Source organism: Mustela lutreola, chromosome X (assembly GCF_030435805.1).
Source record: "Mustela lutreola isolate mMusLut2 chromosome X, mMusLut2.pri, whole genome shotgun sequence".
Lineage (NCBI taxonomy): Eukaryota > Metazoa > Chordata > Mammalia > Carnivora > Mustelidae > Mustela > Mustela lutreola.
This window is the reverse complement of record NC_081308.1, coordinates 19,442,238-19,467,824: the sequence shown is the minus strand read 5'-3', so window position 1 is coordinate 19,467,824 and position 25,587 is coordinate 19,442,238. Positions and strand designations below refer to the sequence as shown.

The 25,587-nt window shown below is 40.8% G+C and overlaps 1 protein-coding gene and 1 non-coding gene across 5 annotated transcripts in view; both read left to right on the top strand.

Moving 5' to 3' along the window:
* The window catches only part of APOO (apolipoprotein O), a 60,450-nt gene extending 40,793 nt beyond the window's left edge, over positions 1–19,657 (top strand). For 3 of the 4 annotated variants that reach the window (XM_059157763.1, XM_059157765.1, XM_059157762.1), the window contains 4 exons: positions 514–605; positions 4,356–4,436; positions 15,596–15,661; positions 19,400–19,657. In XM_059157763.1, the coding sequence (XP_059013746.1) occupies positions 514–605; positions 4,356–4,436; positions 15,596–15,631 (209 nt within the window). In that variant the 3' untranslated portion in view covers positions 15,632–15,661; positions 19,400–19,657. The remainder of the gene's footprint in view (positions 1–513; positions 606–4,355; positions 4,437–15,595; positions 15,662–19,399) is intronic. The other variant, XM_059157764.1, reaches the window with a different exon arrangement.
* On the top strand, positions 3,300–3,449 carry LOC131822432 (U12 minor spliceosomal RNA). The gene has a single exon (XR_009350277.1). It is a non-coding gene; the product is annotated as a U12 minor spliceosomal RNA (small nuclear RNA).
* Positions 19,658–25,587: the final 5,930 nt, after the last annotated feature.

Here is a 25,587-nt window from a genome sequence, read left to right as displayed (position 1 = left end):
CTCTTGCAAACATTGTGCTGATGAAAGAAACCAGTCACAAAGGACTACATACTGTATAACTGCATTTATATATGCATTATATAACTGCGTTTATATATTTGTGTATATGTGGAGTGTCCAGAATAGGCATCTCTGTAGACACAGAAAGTAGATTAGTGGTTCTCTAGGGATGGGGGTCATGGGGGAATAGGTGGGGTGACTGCTAGTAGATACAGCGTTTCTTTTGAGGGGTGATGAAAATATTCTAGAATTGATTGTAGTGATGGTTTGCATACCTCTGTGAATACATCAGAATGCATGTACACTGTAAATGGGTGACTTGTGTGAATTATATCTCACCAAAGCTATGGGGATGTGATGGTTCTTTTTGGTGTGTATGACATTATGAGGCACATTCTCTGCTAATCTAGGGTCAAAGAAAAGAAGTCTTATTCAGTGTTAGGTGTCCAGGGCAAACGGAGATGGTAAGGGTCATGAATCATCTCTTGACATCTACAAGCTTTTATTCTATAGGCTCAAAAATAAAGAAGCTGGTATATCCGCCTGGATTCATGGGACTTGCTGCTTCTCTTTATTACCCACAACAAGCCATCGTATTTGTCCAGGTAAGTTAGACGCAGTAAGCTGGGGTGTCCCTTTTTCTTGCTTGTGTATGTTTGGGTTTACTGCTTAATATTTTTTATTTTGCAGCTTTTATTGCACCTGACTAGAATTTGTTTGCACATAAAATGAACTGCCACATATTTAAGTGCTTTTCTCCACCACGTGCCTCAGTTCTGGCCTTCCTTCCGATCATGTCAGTATTCAGAGAATGCACACTAAGTTGAATATTAGTCCAAAGAATCAAGATACCTTTTGTGGGGGCGTATTTACATGCAAGTCTAGAGACTCACACTCCACAGCTGCCAGTTACCGGTCATTCTCCATTTGGGTGCATGTGATCACAACCGGTCTTCCTTGGAGTTGCACGCATAGGCCCGGGCTGTGGCCCTCTGCACCTTCTCCCCGGGCCTGGTGTCAGCCTCACTTTACTTGCTGGGGGCTTCAAGGCGTGCAGTCCCGTCTGCCGGGCGTGCCCCTCTCAGGGCTCTCAGTTGGCTGCTCCTTTCTTTCCCTTCAGACCTCAACTTGTTGGCATCCTGTCAAGTGGGAGAACTGAGTTGGCAGGCAAGATGGGTAAAGCTGTGTTTCAGTCTGCTCAGGGTTCCCTCACAAAATACCGCAGATGGAGTGGCTTGAACAACAGAGATTTATTTCCATGCTCTTCCGGAGGCTGGAAGTCCACATCACGGTGCTGGAAGGGTTGGTTTCTCCTAGGACCTCTCTCCTTGTCTTGCAGATGGCCACCTTCTCATGGTGCGTGGACATCCCTCGTGTCTCACCCTTGTCTTCTAATGACACCGGTCGTTTTGGATTAGAGCCCCACTCTCATTACCTCATTTAACCTCGGTCACTCCTTTAAAGGCTCTGTCTCCAAATAGAGTCACGCTGTGGGTTAGGACTTCAGCATGTGAATTTTGAGAGACACAATTCAGTCCCTAACAGCTAGACCAGCTGTTTATAAAGCTTGGTCCCTAGACCAGCAACATCAGGATCCCCTGGCTTGTTAGAAATGCACGTTCTCAGGCCCCAAGCCAGATTGACTGACTCAACATTCTGAAGATGAGGGCCAGTGATCTGGGTTTTAGCAAGCTCCCCGGGGGGTTTGAGGGTCCTTGATGTTTGAGTACCTCTGAGAGAGGCTAGACTTCCTCAGGGCAGTGGGGAACTCTAGACATCAAGTGCCTTGGAAACCTGGCAAGAACAAAGCAGGCTCGAGGTTTTGAAGTCCTGGACAGCATCTGGAGACAGGGACCTGCCCAGTTCCTGGAGGTACTCTGTCACGCTGAGACTTGGTCCCAGAGGCGTAGCGGTGCCGTCATTAGAGTTGGGCGCTTAGGGCTCTGAGCCAAGCCGTTCTGACCCTGAGCTCCCTGGAGTGCTCCTGACGGGATTGAGGCTGGATTCCTGGATTGCACTGTAGTCATAGGTGGGCGCCCAGTGGCCGCAGCTGTGAGAAACGGGTGGCTTTGGTAGCAGATGCCGGGAAGGTCTTTATCACATGGGCTTGACACTGTTTAATGCAGTCCTGGAGGCAGAGAGTTAATGTCCCCATGCCTGCTTCAGCCCCGGCTCAGGAACAGTGAATCACGTCTGCCTGCCCTGGCTCATCAGCACCATTATCCATCATCTCGGCGTGTTGTGGTTCCACCAGTAAAGGGATGGGGGTGGAGGGTGGGCTGGGCTGCTGCCCTGGAAGCACATGTGGCTGCCCCCTGAGTAGAGGTCTTTTTATTTATAGGCCACAGCATATGTTGCAAAAGAGCTTTTGTATTCACAGCCAAGATCGTAGGAAGCAAATATGAGTTGTATTCTAATTTATTTTTCAAGTCCGTGGGAAGGAGTGTTTTGTCTTTTATTTGGTACTTAGAGTAAGCCAGAACAAAACAATTAACTTCATTTTCACTAGACCTAAAACATTAGCGATCTGTTTGGGATGATGAGGAAGTTCTGGACATGGATAATGGTGATGGTTTCATAACACTGTGAATGCGCGTATGCCACTGAATTGCACACCTAAAAATGGATAAAATGGTAAGTTGTATGTATATTTGGCTACAATAAAATGAAAGAGACATCAGTGATTGAAAGGGATTTTCTGTTACTGTTTTAGTGCCATTTAGTTCCTGTGTCAACAGTTTTAATTTTTTTTTTTATGAATACCCTGACCTTGGACCAGCCACATAATTGCTCGCATTGTTTTTTGTTCAGTAGTGTTTGGAGAGAAGTACTGTAAGAAAATGCTTAAAGTGATGGCAAATGTTCTTTTCCTCTCGGAAATGTAAAGTACCAATAATAGTGTCATATATGTGGTAAATGCTCGATATGTCTACCAGTGGGTCTGAGAATCATATATTTTAAGAACGGTTAGAGCAACCGGAAGAAAATAACTACTAGTACTGTGACCTTAGTTGGACTGGTCACTTGGCTACTGAGTATTTCCTTACAATCTTTGCCTACTTACTGCACAGGTTGTTATTTAGAATAGGGATAATTCATGTGAAAGTGCTTTGTAAACTAAAGTGCTCCACGTAGATAAATTATTATAAAAATTAGAAAGAATAGAAACTGCTTTCAGAACCTCACAGTAGAAATTCCGTGTGGAAGAGTAATCAACATAGTTTGTCACATGTGGGACTGATGCATGCGAATTACTGGAAACTTTTTTTTTTTTTTTTTTAAAGAAAACTCAATACTTAATGCCTTCAACTTAAGAGTAAGGAAAATAACGATTCGGGGTGACGCCTGAATCCTCATTGCTAATGTGAGACGGATTTTTGAGCAGGTAAAGGTTGCTCCTAAGGTGACCCGCCTACTTTGCGGGATGCCTGGGTGCTGCGATCTGCCTTTTTAATATTGAAAAAGCAGATAGATCGGAGTGAGTTGGTTTTAAGTAAACAAAACAAAACAAAACAACAACAACAAAAACACCCAAAAAACTCAATACTTAAAAATTCAACAGTTAATGTCAGCTAGTGAAAAGTGGACCAGAGCATTTAAAAAAATTTTTTTTTTAACTTTTTCAGTTTGAGTGTAGTTGCCGCACAATGTCACATTAGCTTCAGGTGTGCAACATAGTGATTGAACAAGTTTATACATTATGCTGTGCTCACACAAGTGTAGCTCCCTTCTGTCACCGTGCAGTGCCTTCACAGTATTATATGAAGGTGTGAGCGTCTTGGCCCCAGAGTGTTCTCTGACCCTGGCGCCTACCTCTCAGGATGTTGTGGAAAGGATATTGGATCAAGAGGCAAAATCCCTATAGAAACGTGAAGACTTGTATGTTTGGGGGGACCTGGGAAAACTAAGACCATCTTCATTAGGTTCACCTATTTTTTTTAAACTAGGCCCCTGAAATGAGTGAGTGATTTTCGTGTGCCTTGTTGGTTGGCTATGACGTGTTAGATGTGATAGGCAGAAGCCTTCTTTCTGTGTCTCGTTTTCAGGAATTTCACCTGTCAGTGGTTGACGTCCTTCATTCTTTTCCCTTATTCTGTAAGGGAATTGTAATTTATGGCGAATTATTTCAAACACTGACTGCATGACCAAACTGTGTTTTCTTTATAATGCTGCGACTCTCACTATCTTTGTATTTGCTTACCTTGCCCGGCCTTAATGTATATACCCCAGGGCTTCTGGGGTCATTGTATGCTTAACCACAGTTCTTTTGGATGCAGGAAAAAGGAAAGTGGAATATTCTTATTCTTACCAGTCATGTATGGAATAGTAATGGATCTTTTATATTTTGTTTCAAGGTCAGTGGGGAGAAATTATATGACTGGGGTTTACGAGGATACATAGTCATAGAAGATTTGTGGAAGGAGAACTTTCAAAAGGTGAGAAAGATCTTTTTCATTATTTTCCTTTTGGTTTAAATATATGGTCTCTTTAGGGTTTTGTAAGATTCTTGATAACTCTGTTGCCTGATCCTGCTTTTTCTGTTTGTTTTCATTACGACTCTAGCTCAGATTCTCTATTGGTGGCCTTTATTGGAGGAGCAAGAGAACCTCTGTGTATTGGGTTATTACCAGTAAGGCTAAAAAGTGGTGACCATGAAATGCATTCCACTGCACTCGTAGATCATCATTTTCTCTCTCTTGTATTTATAATGTGTTCAAAGTGTAGCATATTTTCTGAAAGTTTTATCAAAACTTGATTCTTAGGGAACATACTGTGTTCCCAGGCAAAAACAAAAACAAAAAAAACAAAAAACAAAACAAAACACCACCACCACCAAAAAAAAGCACACACACACACAAAACTAAGCAAGGCTCCTCCTCTTGCTGTTATACTTGTTATGGGCTCTCTCCTTTACTTTAGCATGACCGGATTCCCTGGCTTCCTTGGCCCCGTTAAGGGCGTGAGCCATGGTCTAAGAGGGCAATCAGCCACCAGCCACAGCCCATATTCTCTGTTATGTCTGGTGGATGAGCAGCAGAGGGAGAAGGCTGTGTAATTGTAAGAGGGTGTCCTATTTCATCTCTTCTTGCAGCCCCATAGCTGAATGAATGTTGCCTGTTCGCTAGAACATTCTTTCCTCTGATAAGGAAGAATGAGTATAGAAGAAAGTATCATGTCTCCTCCAAGCCCTCCGAGGCACTGCTCGATAAGGAAGAATTAGGGTTCTTACATTAACATACCTTCTACATTGTAGATGGAAGGAGTTGATTTTGAGTTCTGTTATCTCAAGTCAAAATACTCTTTAAAAATACAAAGAACTGTGTCACAATTGAAATCCAGTTTTGAACTGGAATTTGGATGTAACATTATAGAATCAGTTGTAAACCATCCTCATTACTTACAGAAATAGTCTTCCAGTGAAATCTTAAGACTCATGTTTGTGTTAGTAGTAGCTAAAGGAATTAGTCTCTCTGGAGCCTGTTTAAGCTAGCTTTGAATAGGAAGTTCTGTGTTAATATCAAGTGCCCTTTGGCAATCTCCTTTAAAGAATAAACACCCCTAGTTTTGTTTCCATTCCTCTGACATTTTCTTTGGCAGCTTGCTTTCCTGTTTAAAGAATTCCTTAAGTCCACACTGAGTTTTATATGGGAAAGGAAATAGAATGTCAGGAAGGGGGGTGCCTGGGTGGCTCAGTGGGTTAAGCCTCTGCCTTCGGCTCAGGTCATGATCTCAGGGTCCTGGGATCGAGCCCCGCATCGGGCTCTCTGCTCAGCAGGGAGCCTGCTTCCCCCGCACCTCTGCCTACTTGTGATTTCTCTCTCTCTCTGTCAAAAATAAATAAAATCTTAAAAAAAAAAAAGAAAGAACATCAGGAAGGCTCTACAGAGCCCTAGAAAGAAACGTGGAAAATGAAACTCGTGCTCAGTTCCAAGTGCTCACTGTGGTGGTGGCAGGGACACATGTGCCCCAAAGCCAGTTGTGGGGAGATCTCCTGGGAGCCTCTGAGTGCTCACCGTGGTGTCCGTGGGTAGCTCAGTCCCACTGTGCACCAAAGCCGAGGAGGGGATCCCTCCAGAGCCTCTAGCTTGGAAATAGCTTTCTCTGCTCTGAGAATTCAGCCCAGGGGAGAAGCAGCGGGACTGTGTTTGGAATGCAGGTTAAACAGGCCAGCATTTTATGGTAATTTGAAAACGTTAGATATTAAAGCCACTCACATTTATATGTGAGTCTTTGGGGAATGAGAGAGTAAAGATGTCCAATTAGCTTACAGTTGGCCTGGATTTTTTTTCTCTGGTCTTCTGTGCTCTTGTCCTCTTCGGAGTCATTGAGAATGTAATGTTCTTTCATTTATTTACCGTGAAAGTGTAATTTCTTCCTGACCATTGTGTGTTCTCACTAGAAAGTAATAAAATTGATGTTGACTACTTAAACATTTCGCACAAGTTTTAAATGAAGAGCAACAGGAGGCTTTAATCAAATATTGATAGATTTCAGAAATTATCTGATGGTGAAATGCCATTGTTTTTTATTGATTGCGCTTCCCCCTTCTTGTTGGCTTTTATGGATTTCAGTGGTTTTTATTTTGTTTCACGGATGAGAGCAAAGATTTAAGTTACCCTGGAACAGGAATCCTTTGGGACCCAGGAACTGTGTCTCTGAAGGGACCTGGGGGGATGCTTCATGATTGAGAGTTTTGTTTGTTTCTTAGCTTATTTGGAAATTGGTTTTCAAGTCAGGCTTGAAATTAGCAGTCTCAATTAGATGCAATCTAATTCATGGTTGTCCATAGTTACCACTGTAGTGATCTAACAAAGGTACATGTTTGTGGTTCTAAATGGTCAAAAGGAATCTGTGGACAGCGTATTTAAAACAGGGCCCTGAAATTTTCAGTGGTAGGAATGATGGCTCAGTTCTCAATTACATTATTTGCCATGGAGTTGTATTACTCTCAGAGACCCTAAATAAGTCTGTGGCATTTTTCTTCTCTGCCACATCCCTTTTTCCCTTTTAGAAATTGATACTAAATGTTTGCACTGAATATTTGACCAGTAGTTTGGATGAGGTAGTCTTTCAGTTCTGTCGTTGCTTTTGGTCAGGTCAGAGAAATTTATCCGCTTCAGCTAAAATGAACTCTCTTTCAGAACTGTGAAGCAGTGATGGGTGTGTCCAGAAAATATTGTGAGCCTAGAGTTGTCCAATGTTTGTTTTTATTTTTCAGATAACCTGTTGGGTTTTAAACTCTGTCTACAGGGGCACCTGGCTGGCTCAGTCAGTGGAGCATGCAGCTCTTGATCTTGGGGTCGTGAGTTCAAGCCCCACATTGGGTGTCTACAGAGATTACTTTAAAAAAATAAAATCTTAAAAAAACCTTCTGTTTATAGACACACACACACACACAGACAGACAGAGTTTAAAATCTAACACTAGAGGGGCGCCTGGGTGGCTCAGGGGGTTAAAGCCTCTGTCGGCTCAGGTCATGATCTTGGGGTCCTGGGATCGAGCCCCGCATTGGGCTCTCTGCTCAGCAGGGAACCTGCTTCCCCTTCTCTCTCTGCCTGCCTCTCTGCCTACTTGTGATCTCTATCTGATAAATAAATAAAACCTTAAAAAAATAAATAAAATAAAATCCAACACTATAACGACCACATATATACCAATCATCCACCCACTTTTAAAAGATAGGCAATTACCAATGCCTTCCAAGTTCTCCATGCCCAACCCCTCCTGCACCTGTCTCCCCAGAGGGCACTACGATCCAGAATTTGGTTTTTCATCTCCTTGTTCTTCTTCTAAAACATTGTAGCGGAACTTGCCTGTTTTTTATCTTTAAAATATATCAAATACACATACAAAGAGTTTATCTAAATGGAATCTTGCTATGTGTACTATTGTGTACCTTGTTTTGCCCCCTTAACATGTTTATGGGCTGAGTATGGCTACAGTCTATTCATTTTCACTGCTGTAGAATATTCCTTTGTGGGAAAATAACCATGTTGGTGACTAGTTGGGTGATTTTCCATTTATTGTTTCACACACAGCTGTGAGCATTTTTATACCTGTGTCAGGTTTATTAGGAGTTTCTCTAGGCCGGGATTCCTGTTCATAGGGTCTGCACTTCAGTTTTACTAGACGACGCCAAGTCATTTTACAAAGTGGTTGCTTCCAGTTTTGCCATCTGGTAGCTTTAAAATAGTTTTTCACTGTGGGGTGTGTGTTTGTGTGCATGCCTACGTGTGTGCGCATGCAAGTGCGATTTTACTTTATTCTCCAATTTTTATTTTGAAAAAATTTCAAAACTACAGAACAGTTGCAGAAATAATAATGACTATCTCCTTCACTTCGATTCACCAGTTAACATTTTGCCACATTGGCTTGGTCTCTTATTTTACACATGTGTGGGCACTCACACACATGTATTTTCTTTTCCTGAACTATGTGAGAATTAGTTGTGGGTATCATGGCACTTCCCACCCATACCTAATTCAGCGTGTATTTCCAAAGAATGCGGACATTCACTAATAGAATCGCAATACCATTATCACACTGGGGAAAGTTAACATTTCCTTGTTTCCGTAAGCCTTACCTCCTATGCAGTCTGTATTCGGGTTTCCCCAGCTGCCCCAATAATGTGCATTCCTTCAACAACTTTTTAATTTCTTTTTTTAGCTTAGTGAATTAGTGTAAGGCAAGCTCCCTTGTGACCATCATCTAAAGACAAAAAACAGAATTTTTCCAGCCTTCCTAGAATCCCCTCCATGTAGCCCACTCCAATTACAGTTATCTCCCTCCATCCCAAAATATCTATTACCCTGACTTTTATAATAATAGCTTTCTTATTTTTCTTTATGGTTTTGTCACCTAAGTATTTATCCCTGTCACTTTAGTTTTGCCTCTTGTTATTTTTTTTTTAAGATTTTATTTACTTATTTGACAGACAGAGATCACAAGTAGGCAGAGGCAGGCAGAGAGAGAGGAGGAAGCAGGCTCCCCACTGAGCAGAGAGCCCGATGCGGGGCTCGATCCCAGGACCCTAAGATCATGACCTGAGCTGAAGGCAGTGGCTTAACCCACTGAGCCACCCAGGCGCCCCTGCCTCTTGTTATTTCTGACTTTATATGCCTTTTAAGTCTTTTTCCCTCTCCCCCCTTTTTAAGTCACTTTGAATCTACAGGTTCCCCTTCCATCTTTCTTATTTTCCTTACAATGTATCTGTTAACAGAACATGGCATGTGGGACCTAAAGAGTCTCCACTGGTTTGGGCCTTGCTGATGGCACACTTGACCATGTTGCTGTCTTCTCTGCATTTCCTGCAGATTGGCAGCTGGATTCAGATGATTGATTGATGAGGTTTGTGTTGGATCCTTTGGGCAAGGCTGTAGGTCTGCATAGGCACCTAAGTCTGGTTTTCACTTTGCCGTTTTGATATTAATGGGTATTGACGCCCAGTGCCTAGACCCATGGATTTATTGGGGGTTAGAAAATGGTTATATTCTACCTCTGTCATGTCATTTTTCACATATTAGCTGCAATAGTTTAATACTGGAACTACTTCTGCTCATCTACTGTTTAGTTACCCAGTTAGAGGAAAGACAGGATAAATGCTTTGTTTTTTCTCTTATGCATCCAGTTTTCAAAATAATGGATTGGTTCCCTCTCATCCTCAGAGGGTCACCAGTTTTTTAAATACAGTTATGAATTTGTAGATTTATACATATTTGGATTTGAATGTTTTATGATTCATAGTCCTTATTTCAATTCAAATTGTCCCACTTCAGCTAGTAGAAGTTGGCTTTGAGTCCTTTTGACATGACCCAAGTAGTCTGATGGTTTCCTCATTATCTGGCATGTCACAATGGCTTCAGAATTTCTCATTGTAGTTTTAATGTACATTTCCTTGATCACTAATGAGGTTGAGCATTTTCACGTGTTCATTGGTTTCTTCTTCTTGACACACCTACTACTCCTGTCTTTTGGCCATTTTTTGGTATGAGGAATGTGTTTCTTCCTTAGTGATTTACAGGGGTTCTTTTTTTTTTTTTTTTTTCCTTTCTAGCTAATATTGTGGGTCACATGTTGGCAGATGCCTTCTCCCAGTTTGAGGGTTGTCTTTTCAGTTTGGGTGTCTTTTGACAATCAGAAGTTCTTACTGTAGTTGATTTTATTGATTTTTTTCCATTATGGTTTTCACTCTGAGTCTAGGAGCTTAACAAAAGCCTGAAACTATTTACTGATTGTCCATTGTTGACCCGAAACCCTTTCGCAAGTATCAGCCAACGTCTGAGTATCCGAGATGGATGCCAGTTGTGGGCGTGGGGCCTCAGGGTCACAGATGGCTCTTTTGGAGTTGTCCTATAATTAGCCAGACACAGCAGTGTGTCTCAGTAAATGGCACGTTTAGTTTTCACTAGGTTTAAAAAAAAAAAAAGGTAAGAAGTTACTATGAAAGAATTGTAGAATGACCGTTAAAGGCCAACAAAAACTAAAAAGCAAAATCTTAATAATTCTTGAAAGGGCAGGAAAATCCACGAAGAAATATAAACCTGTTACTAACGCGAAAAGCGAGCAGAACTTCTGAAGCCGGGCTTTTAATAGTTGTGTTCAGGCCCCTGCTGGCTCAGCAGGAAAATGAAAGGGAAGCAACAGCCACCACCCTGAGTAAATACGCTGCGCTTTCTCTTCCTCCATTCCAAATTCCACAGCTTGCTAAACACACTCAAGTTTAGCTCTCAGTAAGTTGCGTGGTTTCACAGTGATCCTTTTGGGTATTTCTATTCCAGGCGGAGAAATACTGCGTGATTCAACTTATATGAAGTGTCTGAAATAGACTAACAGGCTCAGAGAGCAGAATGGTGGTTTCCAGGGGCTGGGTGTGGGGAAGGGGCTTGGGGAGTTACTGTTCAAGGGGTATGAAGTATCAGTCACGTGAGATGAGTATGTTCTAGAATCTGCCGTACACCACTGTGCCTGCAAGTCAACGGGACTGAATCGTACTTTCAGAATTTGTCCGGAGAGTCAATCTCCTGTTAAGTCTTCTTAACACAATAAAATATAAATAAAAATAAGGGCGATGTGGTGGGTTTTCCATAAAGCTAAATTTGTTCTGAATTGGTGCCTTTTCTGGTGTCGGCTGTTTAAAAACTAAAGGTACTTGGCAATGAATTTTTCTTTTCTTTTTTCTTTTTTTAACATCACTACTTAACAAAATAAAAAGTTAAAAATCCCGAACAAGGGGAGCATCTCCTGTTTTGAAAGGCACAAGGCTTTTGCATCAGCAAAGGTGGACCAAGCAGAGTGCGGCCTCACCTGGTGGCTCAGAGCCTGGACTCCAGAGCAGATGCTCCAGGCCCCGCCTCGCCTCTGCCTCTTACAAGCCTTGAAACCCGGGGACATTGCTCAGGTACCCTGGGAAATGGGAGTAGGACCACATGGGGCCGCTTTGAGGACGAAATGAGTTTATCCCTGTAAGAAACTTATAAAATGGCCAGACTCTCGCACGTGATAGCCATGACAGATGTCCTGTGACACTGCATACTTTTGCTTCTGCTTGAGAAGCTGACATCTCCTGATGGGAAATGGAACCGGAGGGCTTATATCCACTAGTCAAGAGTCCTCCCACCAGTGTTTTAGTTTCCTGTCCTGCCAAAACAAATGACTACAAATGTACTGGCTGAAAGTAATACAAATTTATATTCTCTTAAGACCCGGTAGGTCGTAGGTCGCAAGTCTAAATCAAGGTGTCAGCAGGGCTACATTCCTCTCTGGCGGCTCCAGGGGAGAATGCACCCCCCCCCCACCCCTTCAGGCTCTTGACAGAATTTGTTTCAGTTCCTTGTGGTTGTAGGGTCAAGGTCTGTTTTGCTGGCTGCCAGCTGAGGCCTGTTCCTAGCTTCTAGAGGCTGCAGCTCTCTTTGGCTCACAGCCCTCTTCCTCCATCTTCAAAGCCAGCCACTGCCCATTGAATTCTTTTCATGTCCCATTCTCTGACCCTGCCTTCAGCCTCCCTCTCTATCGGAACCCATGTAATAATGCAGAATAATCTCCCTGTTGGAAAGTCAGCCAAGAGCAGCCTGAACCTCCATGCCACGTAAATTCACCTTTGCCACGCAAGGTAACACAGTCACAATTCTCAGCATTAGGATGCAGACATTTTTGGGGGAGGCTTGATTCTGCTTACCTTAGCCAGTGAACTAGGATATCACTGGGGTTTTTAACAGGACATTTATCCTTACTTTCATTTCTTTGTCATAAAGATATGTGATCTTTTACCTAGGATAAATAATGTTTATTGAGTACTTGCTGTGAGCTCGGTCTTGGGTGCCAAACTTTTTGTTTACAAAGAGTCCGTGGCATATTATCCCTATTTTGTGAATGAGAAAACTGCATTTGGGGAAGTTAAGTAGTTGATCTAAATAATCAACTGGTGAGGGGCTCGGACATTTCAGTGGGCTGGTCTCCCCCAGAGGTTTGTCTGAGGAAATCCCTCTTCACATGGCAGTGCATACTAATTAGAAGTAAATGTTTGGACTAAAACAAGTGTTTTGATTTTGCTAATAGAAATTATCATTCATGTTCGTGGCTGTGGTAAGAAAATAAATTTTCTTCTATAGCTTAGCCAAGTTGACACATAAAACGAGCCATCATAGCGCTATTTACCTCATTCCTCTAGCCCTATATAGTCTAATATGGCAGCCAGCGGCTCTTGAGTTCTCGAAATATAGCTAGTCTGATTTGAGGTGTGTGCTGTACATGTAAATTCACAGCAAACTTAGAAGACACCGTACAAATAAAAGGAATGTAAACTATCATTATTTTTATACTGATTATATGTTGAAATATTAGTATTTTAGTTATGTTGGGTTAAGTAAAATGTATTAATTGTTAAAAAACAATGAAGCCTGGGTGCCTGGGTGCCTTAGTTGGTTGAGCTTCTGACTCTTGATTTTGGCTCAGGTCATGGTCTGAGGGTCCTGGGATAGAGCCCTGTGTTGGGCTCCATGCTCAGTGGGGAGTCTGCTTGGGATTCTCTCCCCTTCCTGCTCCTCCCCCCACTGACACACACTCTCTCTCTAAAATAAGTAAATCTGAGAGTAATCACCCCACCTGGGCTCCCCTAAATAAATCAGTCCTAAAAAAAGTGAAACCTGATAGACATCAAAATTAAATTATAAGGAGAATCAGTTATAAAATATTTCAAATACAACTATCTGAAAAATACCCCAAAAAGTTAATTTCTGGCTTTTGTACTTAATCACAGTCTGTCTTTTGAAGTTGGAGAATTTCTTTTTTTTTTCTGAGATCATGGCAGTTTCTGCCAAGAGAGATCTGATTTGTAATAGGGTGAATGGGTTCAATATTTCTTTAGTGAGATATTTGACTGTCATGTTTTGTTATACTATAAGTGATATGTAACCAAACAAGAAAAATTTCCTAGCAACAGAGTTGTTTTCCTCAACCAGAAGAATATTTTATGTTCCCATTTTCTGAATGTCCAAAATATTTTAATATGAATTTAGCATCTTATATTTTTGAGATCGAGATGCTGGCGAATATGGATAGTAAAATATATAAGAATATCATTAGAAGTACTTGACAAGCATTACATTAAGGTAATTCACACCTAATATATTTAACTAGGTAGAGAACTATATGGCTTTTATGATGGACCCAATTGCCGGACATGGTTATCGCACTTACCTTCATAAATGAAGCCTCTTTTTATTTTTATCTCTTTTTGTTCTTCATTAATTGCATACCCGAACATTTTTTTTTTTTTACCCTCATCAGATCTCTAGGTTCTGTTGCATTTCATTTGTTTATTCAACAAATGTTTAAATACCATGTGCTTAGGAGGTCCTAGGGATATTGTGCCCTCACAAAGCCTATATATTAGTAAATGATTCCGCTTATATATTAGTAAATGAATGGAGGAATTCTACAAAACAGGAAGCACGTGGGTGCTGTGAATGTGAATAAAAGGTTCTCATCTAAATTGAAGGACACATGATGGAAAAGCCTTGATCTAGAGGATGAATAGCATTTAGCCAGGCAGAAGTGGGATTTACCAGTCTAGGTCAAGGGATACATTTTGCAAAGTTCTCATCCTAGGAAAGAGCTTGGCAGGTTGCGAAAGCAACAGCAAGAAGGCCTCTGGGTGCGTTTGTGTTTGTGTGTGTGATTGTGGCTCTCAAGGAATACAGTAAGGCACACGGTACTGAGTCTTGTAGAGAGAACTCTGTTCAGAGCAACAAGTAGACGTGGGTGTTGTGTGATGATCTGCCAAGCAATACACAGGGCCTTGTTCCCCACAACTTCATCATCAAGTGGATGTGGTCTGGAGATAGGGTAACCATATAATTTATTATCCAAGTCAGCATATGCTTGAGAGTGAAAGGGGGTGCTGTTAATTATACTGGGACAGTGGGTATAAACCTGTAGAACTTGGGCATGCCGGGATATATGATCACCATGCTTACAGACCAGTTTTCAGCCACTCTGATAAGCCTGGAGTTGCCTAGAAACCATGCTCTGAAATTACAGGGTTGGTTATATGTTCCTGCTTTCTCACTACCCCCCCCCCTTCATCCATGGATAACTGCAAGAAGTCCACCAGGAGAACCCGCACCTAGTCTAGACCATGGGATCCCAGCCCTATTGCCCGCTTACCTACAGCCTACTCTTTTTCTGTTGCCATCTCCTGAGAGTTCATCTCCTTGATGGATATCAGTTCTTACTAACATGTTTTCAGAATTACAGTATTGAAAACATATAGGGAGGAAAGTAAAGCCTTCAACCTTTACCGCATGAACGTTTCCTACTAGAAACTTTCCTACATCACTTCTGGTAGATGACATGACCTAATTATACGTTCCCAGATGGTGGCCAGACAGAATGGGTGTGGTCCAATTATAACCTTTTTCGCAGTAAACATGTTTTGTGATTTGGCCCCTATGGTGGATGATACACAGAGAAGAACAGCTTTATTCTTTATTTTTAATTTTTAAAAAAATTCCTTAGCTTTGGCAGCAGCATGAAATAGCAAAGAAATCTTTTTACTTTTGGATTTTTTTTTTTTAATAGAATCAGCTGTTTGGCTGAATCTCTGTGGTGAGGATTAATGGAGCTTTAGTTCCTGCTCTTCTCCATGCCTAAGTCACAGTCTACAGCAGGGCCCTCAGGGAGCCCTCATAATTCCTTCAGTTAACTGAGAAATGGGTCAGGTTGCATTATAAGAATATTTAATGTTGTATTCAGCCAAATACTGAAGGTGGGCATGCTGAGACATTCCAGTCTTTCTTTAGAAGCATCACTATTTCTTTTTTTTTTTTTTTTTTTTTTTTTTTTTTTTTTTTTTTTTTTTAAAGATTTTATTTATTTATTTGACAGAGAGAAATCACAAGTAGATGGAGAGGCAGGCAGAGAGAGAGAGAGGGAAGCAGGCTCCCTGCTGAGCAAAGAGCCCGATGCGGGACTCGATCCCAGGACCCTGAGATCATGACCTGAGTCGAAGGCAGCGGCTTAACCCACTGAGCCACCCAGGCGCCCATCACTATTTCTTTTTAAACTGTATTAATATTCTTAATTTTTGTTTTATAAGCCAGGAAATGTGAAGAATTCACCTGGAAATAAATAGAATGCTGCATGCTCTGCCCATTTTAATCAGGTAAAAACCAAGAGAATTCTCTAGTCTTTTTTAAGCCTTGTTAGCACCAGCTGAAATGGCTTGTTCTTGATTTAACTCAATTAATTATAGCAGTTTCAGCTTCATGTAGATTCATTAGGGCCAGTGTGATGTTTCATTCCATCTTTAATTTGTGGATTTAGGTGCCTTCACTTGTTTGTGTCCATACCTGAGAAGTTCCTTTTTAGACAAGCTAGAACTTGGCACTTGAGATTTGCCTACAAAACTGTTTCAAACAATTGAAAAGTGCCATTATTTCTTAGGTTTGTGTTTTTTTCAAATAACACTTTACTATTGTAGGCATGCTTCTATTCATCTGATAGTCATTGAATAAACATTTGTCGAATGAGTGATGGTTGTAGAGAAGCTCAAGATTATATGGAAATATTATCATTAAGTGCCATAGGGAATTCATAAGTGTAATTATTCTTTCTTTAAAGATTGAGTTACCTCAGGCTAGAGGAATTTAGGATACCAGATGAAGTCAGAAAATGGGCGTGATTTCTTCTGCTCTTATACTCGATTCACTGTCTTCATTCATTTGTTCAGTATTTACTCATGAATACCTGCTAAGTACAAAACACTAGTTATATTAATGTTAGTTTGTGTATATATTAAAAATGCTGTAATAGCACTTGTGATTTCCTGATAAGATTATATTGAGCAGAAATAATTAAATATTGAGCTACAAAAAGTGGCTTAATTCTGCCATATCTATGAAGAGGAATGTTATTATATTTCAGTAATATTTAATTGCATGGAAATTCGTTAAATGAAAAATCAAGGTAGTATGGTATGTTTTGAGAAAGAATAAAGACCAGGAAATAGGACAAAAATTTAAGTATATATCTTGGTATAGTAGAATTATGGATGTTTTTTATAGTTTTTTTCTATATAACTTTCTATATTTTAAAATATTCTGCAGTGAATATGAATTTTATAGTCTTTTTTTAAATCACCGCTACATTTAGTGTAAACCATGACTTCTATTTACAATCCATGAAAGCCTTCAGTGTGAGGTTTTTCTTTCTCAAGCTGTCTCCATATTTTTAGGGATGTAGAGAGTCATTTAGTCTTAGAATTTGAGAGGGGTCCTCTGGCCCCCCAGCCAGCCTCAAGCATAAATACCCTGTTGCCCTATGTGTTCTCACTTTTCATCTTCACTGATAGGCACCTCACCCCACAGGGCAGCCGTCTTTGGACAGTTCTGATTTTTTAGGAAGCTGTTTCTTATACTAAGCAAAAATATGTCTTTTTGTAACTCTGATGCAGTGGTTCTGATCCTGCCTTAAGGGTCACAGAAAACAAAGCCAGATCCTCTTTCACATCTCAGCCCTTCCTATGGTAGCCCCGAGTTGTACTTCTCAAATTTTATCATACAACCAAATTACTGCAGGAACGTGTTAAAAGACAGAGGCCTAAGCCCCACCCCCAGAATCAGCATCTCTGGAGAGCCAGGTCAGATGCATACGGGGTGGATCTGCTATTGGAAGAGAGACTAGAACTTGAGCAGCCAGGAAACCACATGTGTCCTCCAGAAACTTGACATTGAATATATTACATTTTGCTGCAGGGACAGTGAGACTTGGAATACAGGGAAACTACATAAATATCTATTTCCTCTTTCCCAAATACTCTGGGCCAGGGTTCAGCTTACTGTATATACAACCTTGATTTCATTCTTCCCTTTTTTACGTCTCTGTTGGAGATGGAGTTTTCAAACTATAAAAGCAATACATATTTTTTGTAAATAAATTTTTTTTATGGGTGCCTGGGTGGCTCAGTTGGTTAAGCAGTTGACTTTGGCTCAGGTCATGATCCCAGGGTCCTGGGATCCAATCAAGCCCTGTGGCCGGCTCCCTGATCAGCTGGGAAACTGCTTCTCCCTCTTTCCCTGTCCCTCCCCCCACTTGTGCTCTCATGCTCTCTCTCAAATAAATAATAAAATCTTTTTTAAAAAATATTTTATTTATTTGACAGACAGAGAGAGAGAGAGATCACAAGCAGGCAGAGAGGCAGGCAAAGAGAGAGAGGGGAGGAAGCAGGCTCCCCGCGGAGCAGAGAACCCAACGTGGGGCTCGATCCCAGGACTCTGGGACCATGACCCGAGCCGAAGGCAAAGGCTCCAACCCACTGAGCCACCCAGGCGCCCCAATAAAATCTTTTTGAAAGGAAATTTTTTTAGATAAATATTTTCAGTTTGTCTAGTCCTCTGTTCCTTTTTTAACTTCTGTTAATAGTTTGACATACCATTCCAGACTTTTTTCTCTGTGTGTAAATGTGTGCACAGCCATACTTTCTTTTGGTTTTTTGACAGAATGAGCTCATATTCCTAGAATTGTTTTGCAAGTACATTGAAACCTCCATGAGGGAACATATCTCAATTTTATTATCACACCTAAAGAAATTAACACTAATTGTTTAATATCATTTCATATTTAGGTAGTATGCAGATTTCCCTGACTGTCTTTTTGTGTTTGGTTTTTTTGAATCAGGATCTGAACAAGATCTTCCCATTACATTTGACTGATAGGTCCCTTAAGTCCCTTTTAAACCGTAATAGTTCCTTCTCCTTCATTTTCCCCTTGCCATTCATTTTTTGAAAAACAGGCCTATTTATCCTCTAGAAGATCCCACATTCTGGCTGTGGCTGAGTACATCCATTTAGTGTTGTTCTGTTTACCTCTTGGTTCTTCTCTTCTCTGCATTTTCTGTAAACAGATAGTTAGATCTGAAGGCTCCATCAGATTGAGGCTCAGTTTTGGTAAGAATACTTCATAAGGCAGTACTGTCTTTAGCTGTGTCGAACAAATGAAATAACTTGCCTTTTTTCCACTTAATTTCTTACGTGCATCTTTTTCTCTTAGTACTTAGAGATCTATCTCATTCCTCTTCTTAGCTGCTGCTTAATAATTTCCTAGTATGGACTCCCGTGGCCTATTGAATCCTTATTAGTATAGGTCATTTCTACTTTGCAGTTTTAACAAAGCAGTAAATGTATTGAATTCTTAGAGAAGTCCTAAAGAGTTATAATAACCAAATAAACCAAATGGAAATAATAAACCAAAATGGAAAAGGTAAGCTAGAGGTTTACATGTTTAACTTAAGAAGTTTTGGTTTTATACTAAAAGACATGTTTGTATCTAAAACCGTATCTCTAAAATGTTGGTAAACCTCTAATTGCCAAGTAGTTTCTTTACATCTTGGGAAGAAAGCAATATGGAGAAGAATTCCTTTGTCTTTTGTATGTCTTTGGATAATGTGTGTTCCACTCCAGAGAAGAACAGTGAGGTGGTACGAGCACAGGTCTACGCTAGCCTGACGGTGATGTAATCACACTCTCTGCTTAAGCAGATGGACGGAAATGTAGTTGTTTGGTTTTTCATAAGGGGAGAGTTGTGGTGTGCACTGTGCCATTTAAGCATTTATTTTTTGTGTATTCATCCATCCGTCTGTTTAATTATGCTCAGGTACACAGCCAGTTGAGAATCTGAATGTAGTTTGGATGAAACCCAAAACCTTCCTGCTTTGTAGTTAAGTGTCTGTAAAATAGAAATAATTACAGTTTTCTCTGGCACACGATGGTCCTTATGGTCATAATAGTAATGTAAATATTTGATATGGTTTCTCAATTTAGCCCTAATGAATTTTCAAAAAACAAAGTTTTAGAGTCTCTTTTTTTCCCCCAGCAGTTTACTTATGGCTTTCTTTTTCTTTCAGTTATAGGTAAACATTGGAAACTCCATGCAGTAAACCAATATTTCTACAGAAAAATGGCAGAGAAGTCAGTACTGAATGTAGTAAATTGGCTTTCTTCTTCAGGATAAACTATGCTAGGCTTCTTTGTTATCTTGGGTGATACCATACTACAAGTGGACTAATTGGAAATCCTTTCACCTAGAGAGAATGTCTAGCCTTAGAACTCGTTCTCATGTTGCTATTTATGTACATAATTAAAATTCCAAATTAAAAAAAAAAGTTGTTTTGCTTTTTTTTTTAATGTTCTTGAGTGACAGTTGAAGCCTCTCCGGTGCCCATGTGTGTGGTATGCATGGTTGTGTGTGTGGTATGTCTGAGTGTACGTGTGTGTGTGCACGCACGTGCATGTGTGAAAGAAAACCGTTAACTCCCCCCAGGGCAGTACCAGCTGGCGGTGTACACGGCACAAGCCCTACGAGAGTTGAGTCAAGCAGAGCAGCTCCAGAGCTGAGACACGAGGCTTCACCAGCCAGTGTGAGAACGTAACTCGGAAGTAATAGCTGGCCCTTCAGTGGTGAGAAGACCTGCGACAGGAAAACAGTCACCATGACCCCTTGTTGTGTTCCATTGCCTCCCAGCTTAAACAGATCTTCCGCTTCTCGCATGCTGTGGGAGATGTGTAATGAAGCAGCCCGGCCTCGCCAGTGGAGGAACGGTATGTGGTCGTGTGTGTTGGTTCTGTGCATGTCGGCCGTGTGTTCATGATTGTGGCCCCTGGATGCAAGGCTCGTTGAAATTTGTATTTTCAGTGCTGGTGGGAACGGCAAGAGCCCCCTTTGACACATCAGCTAAGCGAGGGAAGATGGCAGGAGAACAGCATGTGAGAGAGAATTGAGAATTTCCTAATTGCAGTCGGATCGGAAAGTCAGTTGTCTTGGTCTTCTTGCAGTGTCACTTTATTTTTTAAATATTTATTTATTTGATATTTTTAATATTTATTTATATTTATATAAATATATATATTTAATATTTATATATATATAAAATATATAAATATTTTTAATATTTATTTATTTGAGAGAGAGCATGAGCAAGGAGAAGGTCAGTGGGAGAAGCAGACTCCCTGTACTGCTGGGAGCCTGATGCGGGACTCAATCCCAGGACTCCAGGATCATGACGTGAGCTGAAGGCAGTTGCTTAACCAACTGAGCCACCCAGGTGCCCTGTAGTGTCAGTTTAATTCTGAATTGTTGACCTTCCAGATTTGATAGCATTTGGTAAGACAGCAGGACACAAATGGAACACACTCATGTTCACGTTCACCACATTTGATGGAGCCAGAATGGCCAAGAATGATGCCGGCATCATCACCCGACTAATGAGCTGAAGCAAATTTGTCCCAAGACTAATCCCCCCATAGTGACCCAGAAATCTTTATTTCCTTTTTTTGCTGAAATACTTTTGTGTTAACTGTGCTAGTCATCCAGATATATTAAAGCTGTGCCCTAAACGTAACATCTCATAAATGTACTGTTATTATTTCAGAGTTTTCCCATTGGCTTGGCTTATCACCCCCAGAAAGTAGAAACTCCACAAGTTTCCTCATCCTCGAGAATGCTTGACCTAGAGAAGATGAAGAAATGGCTCTTGAGATCACCTGTAAGGTATTACTGCCCATTTTTAACCCTTTAGTCAGTATTGAACTTTACCTTAAAACCTCTCAAATCCTCCCAGTGGGGTGGTGGGGTGGGGGTCACAGAGCCAGCTCGGAGTCGCACGTGGCCTGTATTTAGGACAGCAAGGTCATCACTTTCCAACCAGGCTAACTCAGTTACTCTTTATACTATAATCCTTTCCTTCCGTGGTGATTTGTATCCAGTGTTGCCTGCCTTTTACATGTATTACCCTTTGCTTGCCTTCCATGAACCCTGAACTGTAGGGAATATAAAATTTGCATATTAGAAGATCTTGCATTTGTCCAGCTCTTTATACTTTTCACAGTGCTAGTTGATATCTTTCCTTTCTTGGCTTATTCCTGACCTCAGTACATTTGTACTCTGTTTTTCTCTGTCCTGAGGTAATTACTTTCTATTTATGTTTATACTTTTTATGCTGTTTTTTTATGACCAGTTCCCCTTATGATAAAACTGTGACTCTCGGTTCAGTTTATCTGGAACTTAATCAGCACAATTCTATTTGAATAAATTTAGAGACTTTGGAGGGAATGTTCTGTACCATAGAGTGATTTAAGGTGCTCAGAAGAGACAAATGTGATGTGGTCTATTCTGGGCTAATGTGGTAGTTGGAGTCCTAAGAAAGATTGCTTTATCACAAATCAAGATTGTAAAACAATTGATTTAATGGGAAAATAGAGACCAGAGATGCTAAAGAATCCCTTCATCAATTTTATCAACTGTGTGGCCTGTTGGGACAAAATTAAAACAACAGTTGCCGATAGAAGAACCGAGGTGAGCTGAAGGACCGCCCACGTTGTCAATATAGTAACAGGTGCCGAGGCCACTGGGTTAGCTTTTATTGTAAATGCACTGCTGGATCCCAGTGCACATGTGGCCCCAGTACTCCCAAGTACTTCCCTAATGGATCAATGACATTAGATTCAAGTGACCTACAAGAAATTCAAAATAAGGTAAAATGCTTTAGTTCACATATACAGATGAAATAATGTGACTTGTTTGCGGTTAAACCAATGACAGTTAAAATTAGGCCTTGGTGAATATTGCTGATTTTTATTCATTTAAGGATAAAGTTCAGAATCCTTGAGTTCAGTGAAAAAGAGACAGATTATGTTCTCCTCATTGTCCTATATTAATGAATGCACTTTGCACTCATTTTCTGGGAAAGGTTTGCTATGTAGAGAAACTCTTTTCATTGTGACCAGCAGTATTCATGCTTATTATATAAACAACGTTGTACCGTGAGTGAGTATAAACATTGTCTCCTTTTAATTCAATGCACCCACCCAATCTAATGCAAAAACTTCTGTCAGAGGAACCAGTAATATTTTTGTGGGACTAAATTCTCATGCAAGGCTTAATTTAAATTAAAGGTAAATATTTGAAATAAAAGGAATCTAAACTGGTATGGAAGCAAAATTCACTCTTTGCAGATGACAAATAGAAAACCTTTGAGGCGCCTGTGTGGCTCAGTCTTTGGGCGGCTGCCTTCGGCTCAGATTATGATCCCAGGGTCCTGGGATCAAGCCCCGCATCGGGCCTCAATGGGAGGCCTGCTTCTCCTTCCCCGACTCCCTCTGCTTCTGTTCTCTCTCTCACGGTGTCTCTCTCTCTCTCTCTCAAATAAATAAATAAAATCTACCGGGACGCCTGGGTGTCTGAGTTGGTTAAGCAGCTGCCTTCGGTTCAGGTCATGATCCCAGGGTCCTGGGATCGAGTCCCACATCGGGCTCCTTGCTCAGCAGGGAGCCTGCTTCTCCCTCTGCCTCTGCCTGCCTCTCTGTCTGCCTATGCTCACTCTCTCTGACAAATAAATAAATAAAATCTTCAAAAAAAAAAAAAAAAGGGAAAGAAAACCTTTAAGACTTCACCAAAAAACTACAAGATAAATGAATCCGGTAAAGTCTTAGGATACAGTATCAATGTACAGAAACCTGAGGCATTCCTGTATGCTAAAAATGAAGCAGCAGAAGGTGAAATTAAGAAAATCCCATTTATGGTTGCACCAAAAACAATAAAATATCTAGGAATAAACTTAAACAGGTGAAAGTCCTGTACTCGGAAAACTATAAAACACTGTTGAAAGAAATTCAAGATGGGGACGCCTGGGTGGCTCAGTTGGTTGGGCGGCTGCCTTCGGCTCAGGTTATGATCCCCGGGTCCTGGGATTGAGTCCCGCATCGGGCTCCTTACTCAGCGGGGAGCCTGCTTCTCTCGCTGCCTCTGCCTGCCTCTCTGCCTGCTCGTGTGTACACTCTCTCTCTCTCTGGCAAATAAATAAAATCTTAAAAAAAAAAAAAAGAAATTCAAGATGGCGTAGAGAAATGGAAAAGACAGTCCATGCTCGTGGGTTGGAAGAATTGGATTGTCTGTACTACCCAGGGCAGTCCGCATATTTAATGAAGTCCCTATCAAAATACCAACAGCCATTTTTCATAGAACTAGAAGGAACAATCCTAAAATTTGTATGGAACCACAGAAGACCTCAAATAGCCAAAGCAGTCTCAAAAAAGAAAAACAAAACTGGAGGTATTGCAAGTCCAGGTTTCACCTTACATTACAAAGGGTTAGCCATTAAAACAGTATGGTACTAGCGTAAAAATAGACACATAGATCAATGGAATAGAACAGAAAACCCATAAACAAGCCCACAATTGTATGGTAAATTAATCTTCAACAAAGGAGGAGTAAAGATACAGTGGGAAAGAGTCTTTTCAACAAATGGTGTTGGGAAACTTGGACAGCTACATGGAGAAGAATGAAACTGGACCATGTTCTTTCACCACACACAGAAATAAACTCAGAATGGGTTGAAGACCTAAATGTGAGGCCTGAACCTGTAAAAGTCCTTCAGGAGAGCACAGGCAGTAATTTTTCATACATGGGCCAGAGCAACATTTTTTCTAGATACTTCTCCTGAGGCAAGAGAAATAAAAGCAAAAATAAACCTTCAGGACTACCTCAAAATAAAAAAAAAGTTCTGCATAATGAAGGAAATAGTGAACAAAACTAAAAATAACCTACAGAATGGGAGAAGATATTTGCAAATGACGTATCTGGTAAAGGCTTAGTGTCCAAAATATACAAAGAACTGATAACAGCTCAACACCCAAAAAACAAATAATCCAATTAAAAAATGGAAGACACGAATAGACACGTTTTTCCAAAGAAGGCATCTAGATGGCCAGCAGACATGTGAAAAGAAGATCATTGTCAGTCATTATCAGAGGAATACAAATCAAAACCACAATGAGATATCAGCTCACACCTGTCAGAGCAGCTCAAATGAAAAACACAAGAAACAACAAGTTTTGGCAAGGTTGTGGAGAAGAAGGAAACCTCATGCACCATTGGTGGGAATGCAAACTGGTGCAGCCCCTGTGGAAAACAGTATGGAGGCTCCTTAAAAAAATAACAATAGACTCCCTGGGATTCAGTAATTGCTGTCCTGGGTATTTATTCCAGAAGTGCCAAAACCATAATTCAGGGCAATACACGCACCCCTATGTTTAGAGCAGCATTATTTACAATAGTCAAACTATGGAAGCCGCAGAGTGTCCCATCAATGGAGAATGGGTAGAGAAATGACCTATATTTTATATGTATACATTACACGTGTGTGTGTGTGTGTGTGTGTGTGTATAATGGAGTATTATTCAGCCCATAAAAAAGAATGAAATCTTGCCATTTGCAACAACATGGATGGAGCTAGAGAGTGTTAACGTTAAGTGAAATAAGTCAGTCCGAGAAAGACAAATACCATATGCTTTCACTCATAATGTGGAATTTAAGAAACAAACAAGAAAAGAAAAAAGACAAACCAGGGAACAGTCTTGACTATAGAGAACAAACTGATCGTTACCAGAGGGGAGAAGGGTGGGGGAATGGGTGAAATAGGAGATGGAAATGAAAGAGGATACCTATCATGACAAGAAAAAAATGATAAAAGAAATAATGGTTTCGTTCACCACGAGCTGAAAGTTGCTTGCGGTCTTGGTTTTCACCCTGTACACCGCCTGTCTTATGTTTTGTTTCCCTTTTGATAGGTTCACATTTCAAGTCCACAGTTAGCTAGCACATAGTTCTGAAGGTACAATTAGGTCAGACTCTAGACATGACCAAAGTTCAGGCTTATTTGTACTTAGGAAATGATCGCCGAAGAAATTTCTGGACGGAGCAGAAGTTTGTTTTCATAAGCCAGTGTTTCACTGTTTCACATTTTGTTCACTTAGCAGTGCTGAAATGAGTGACCTGTGTTTCACATTTAAGGGCCTTTGTCTTCTTAATCAATTCTAGAGCTTTGTTGATGCACTTTAGCTGTGACTCTGGGAAGCAGAGGAACAGCGTAGGAAGTGGCTCTCTCTGCGCACCCCCAACCTGTGAAATAGTCTTCAGACTCTGTAGCTGCAGAGTTAGTCTGTAAACTCTGTCTTCTCAGGTACACCTTGGGACACTCTCCATTCAGCGCTCGCCTGTCTTGAGAGTGCAAAGGACAGGTGGACACAAAAGTAAAGG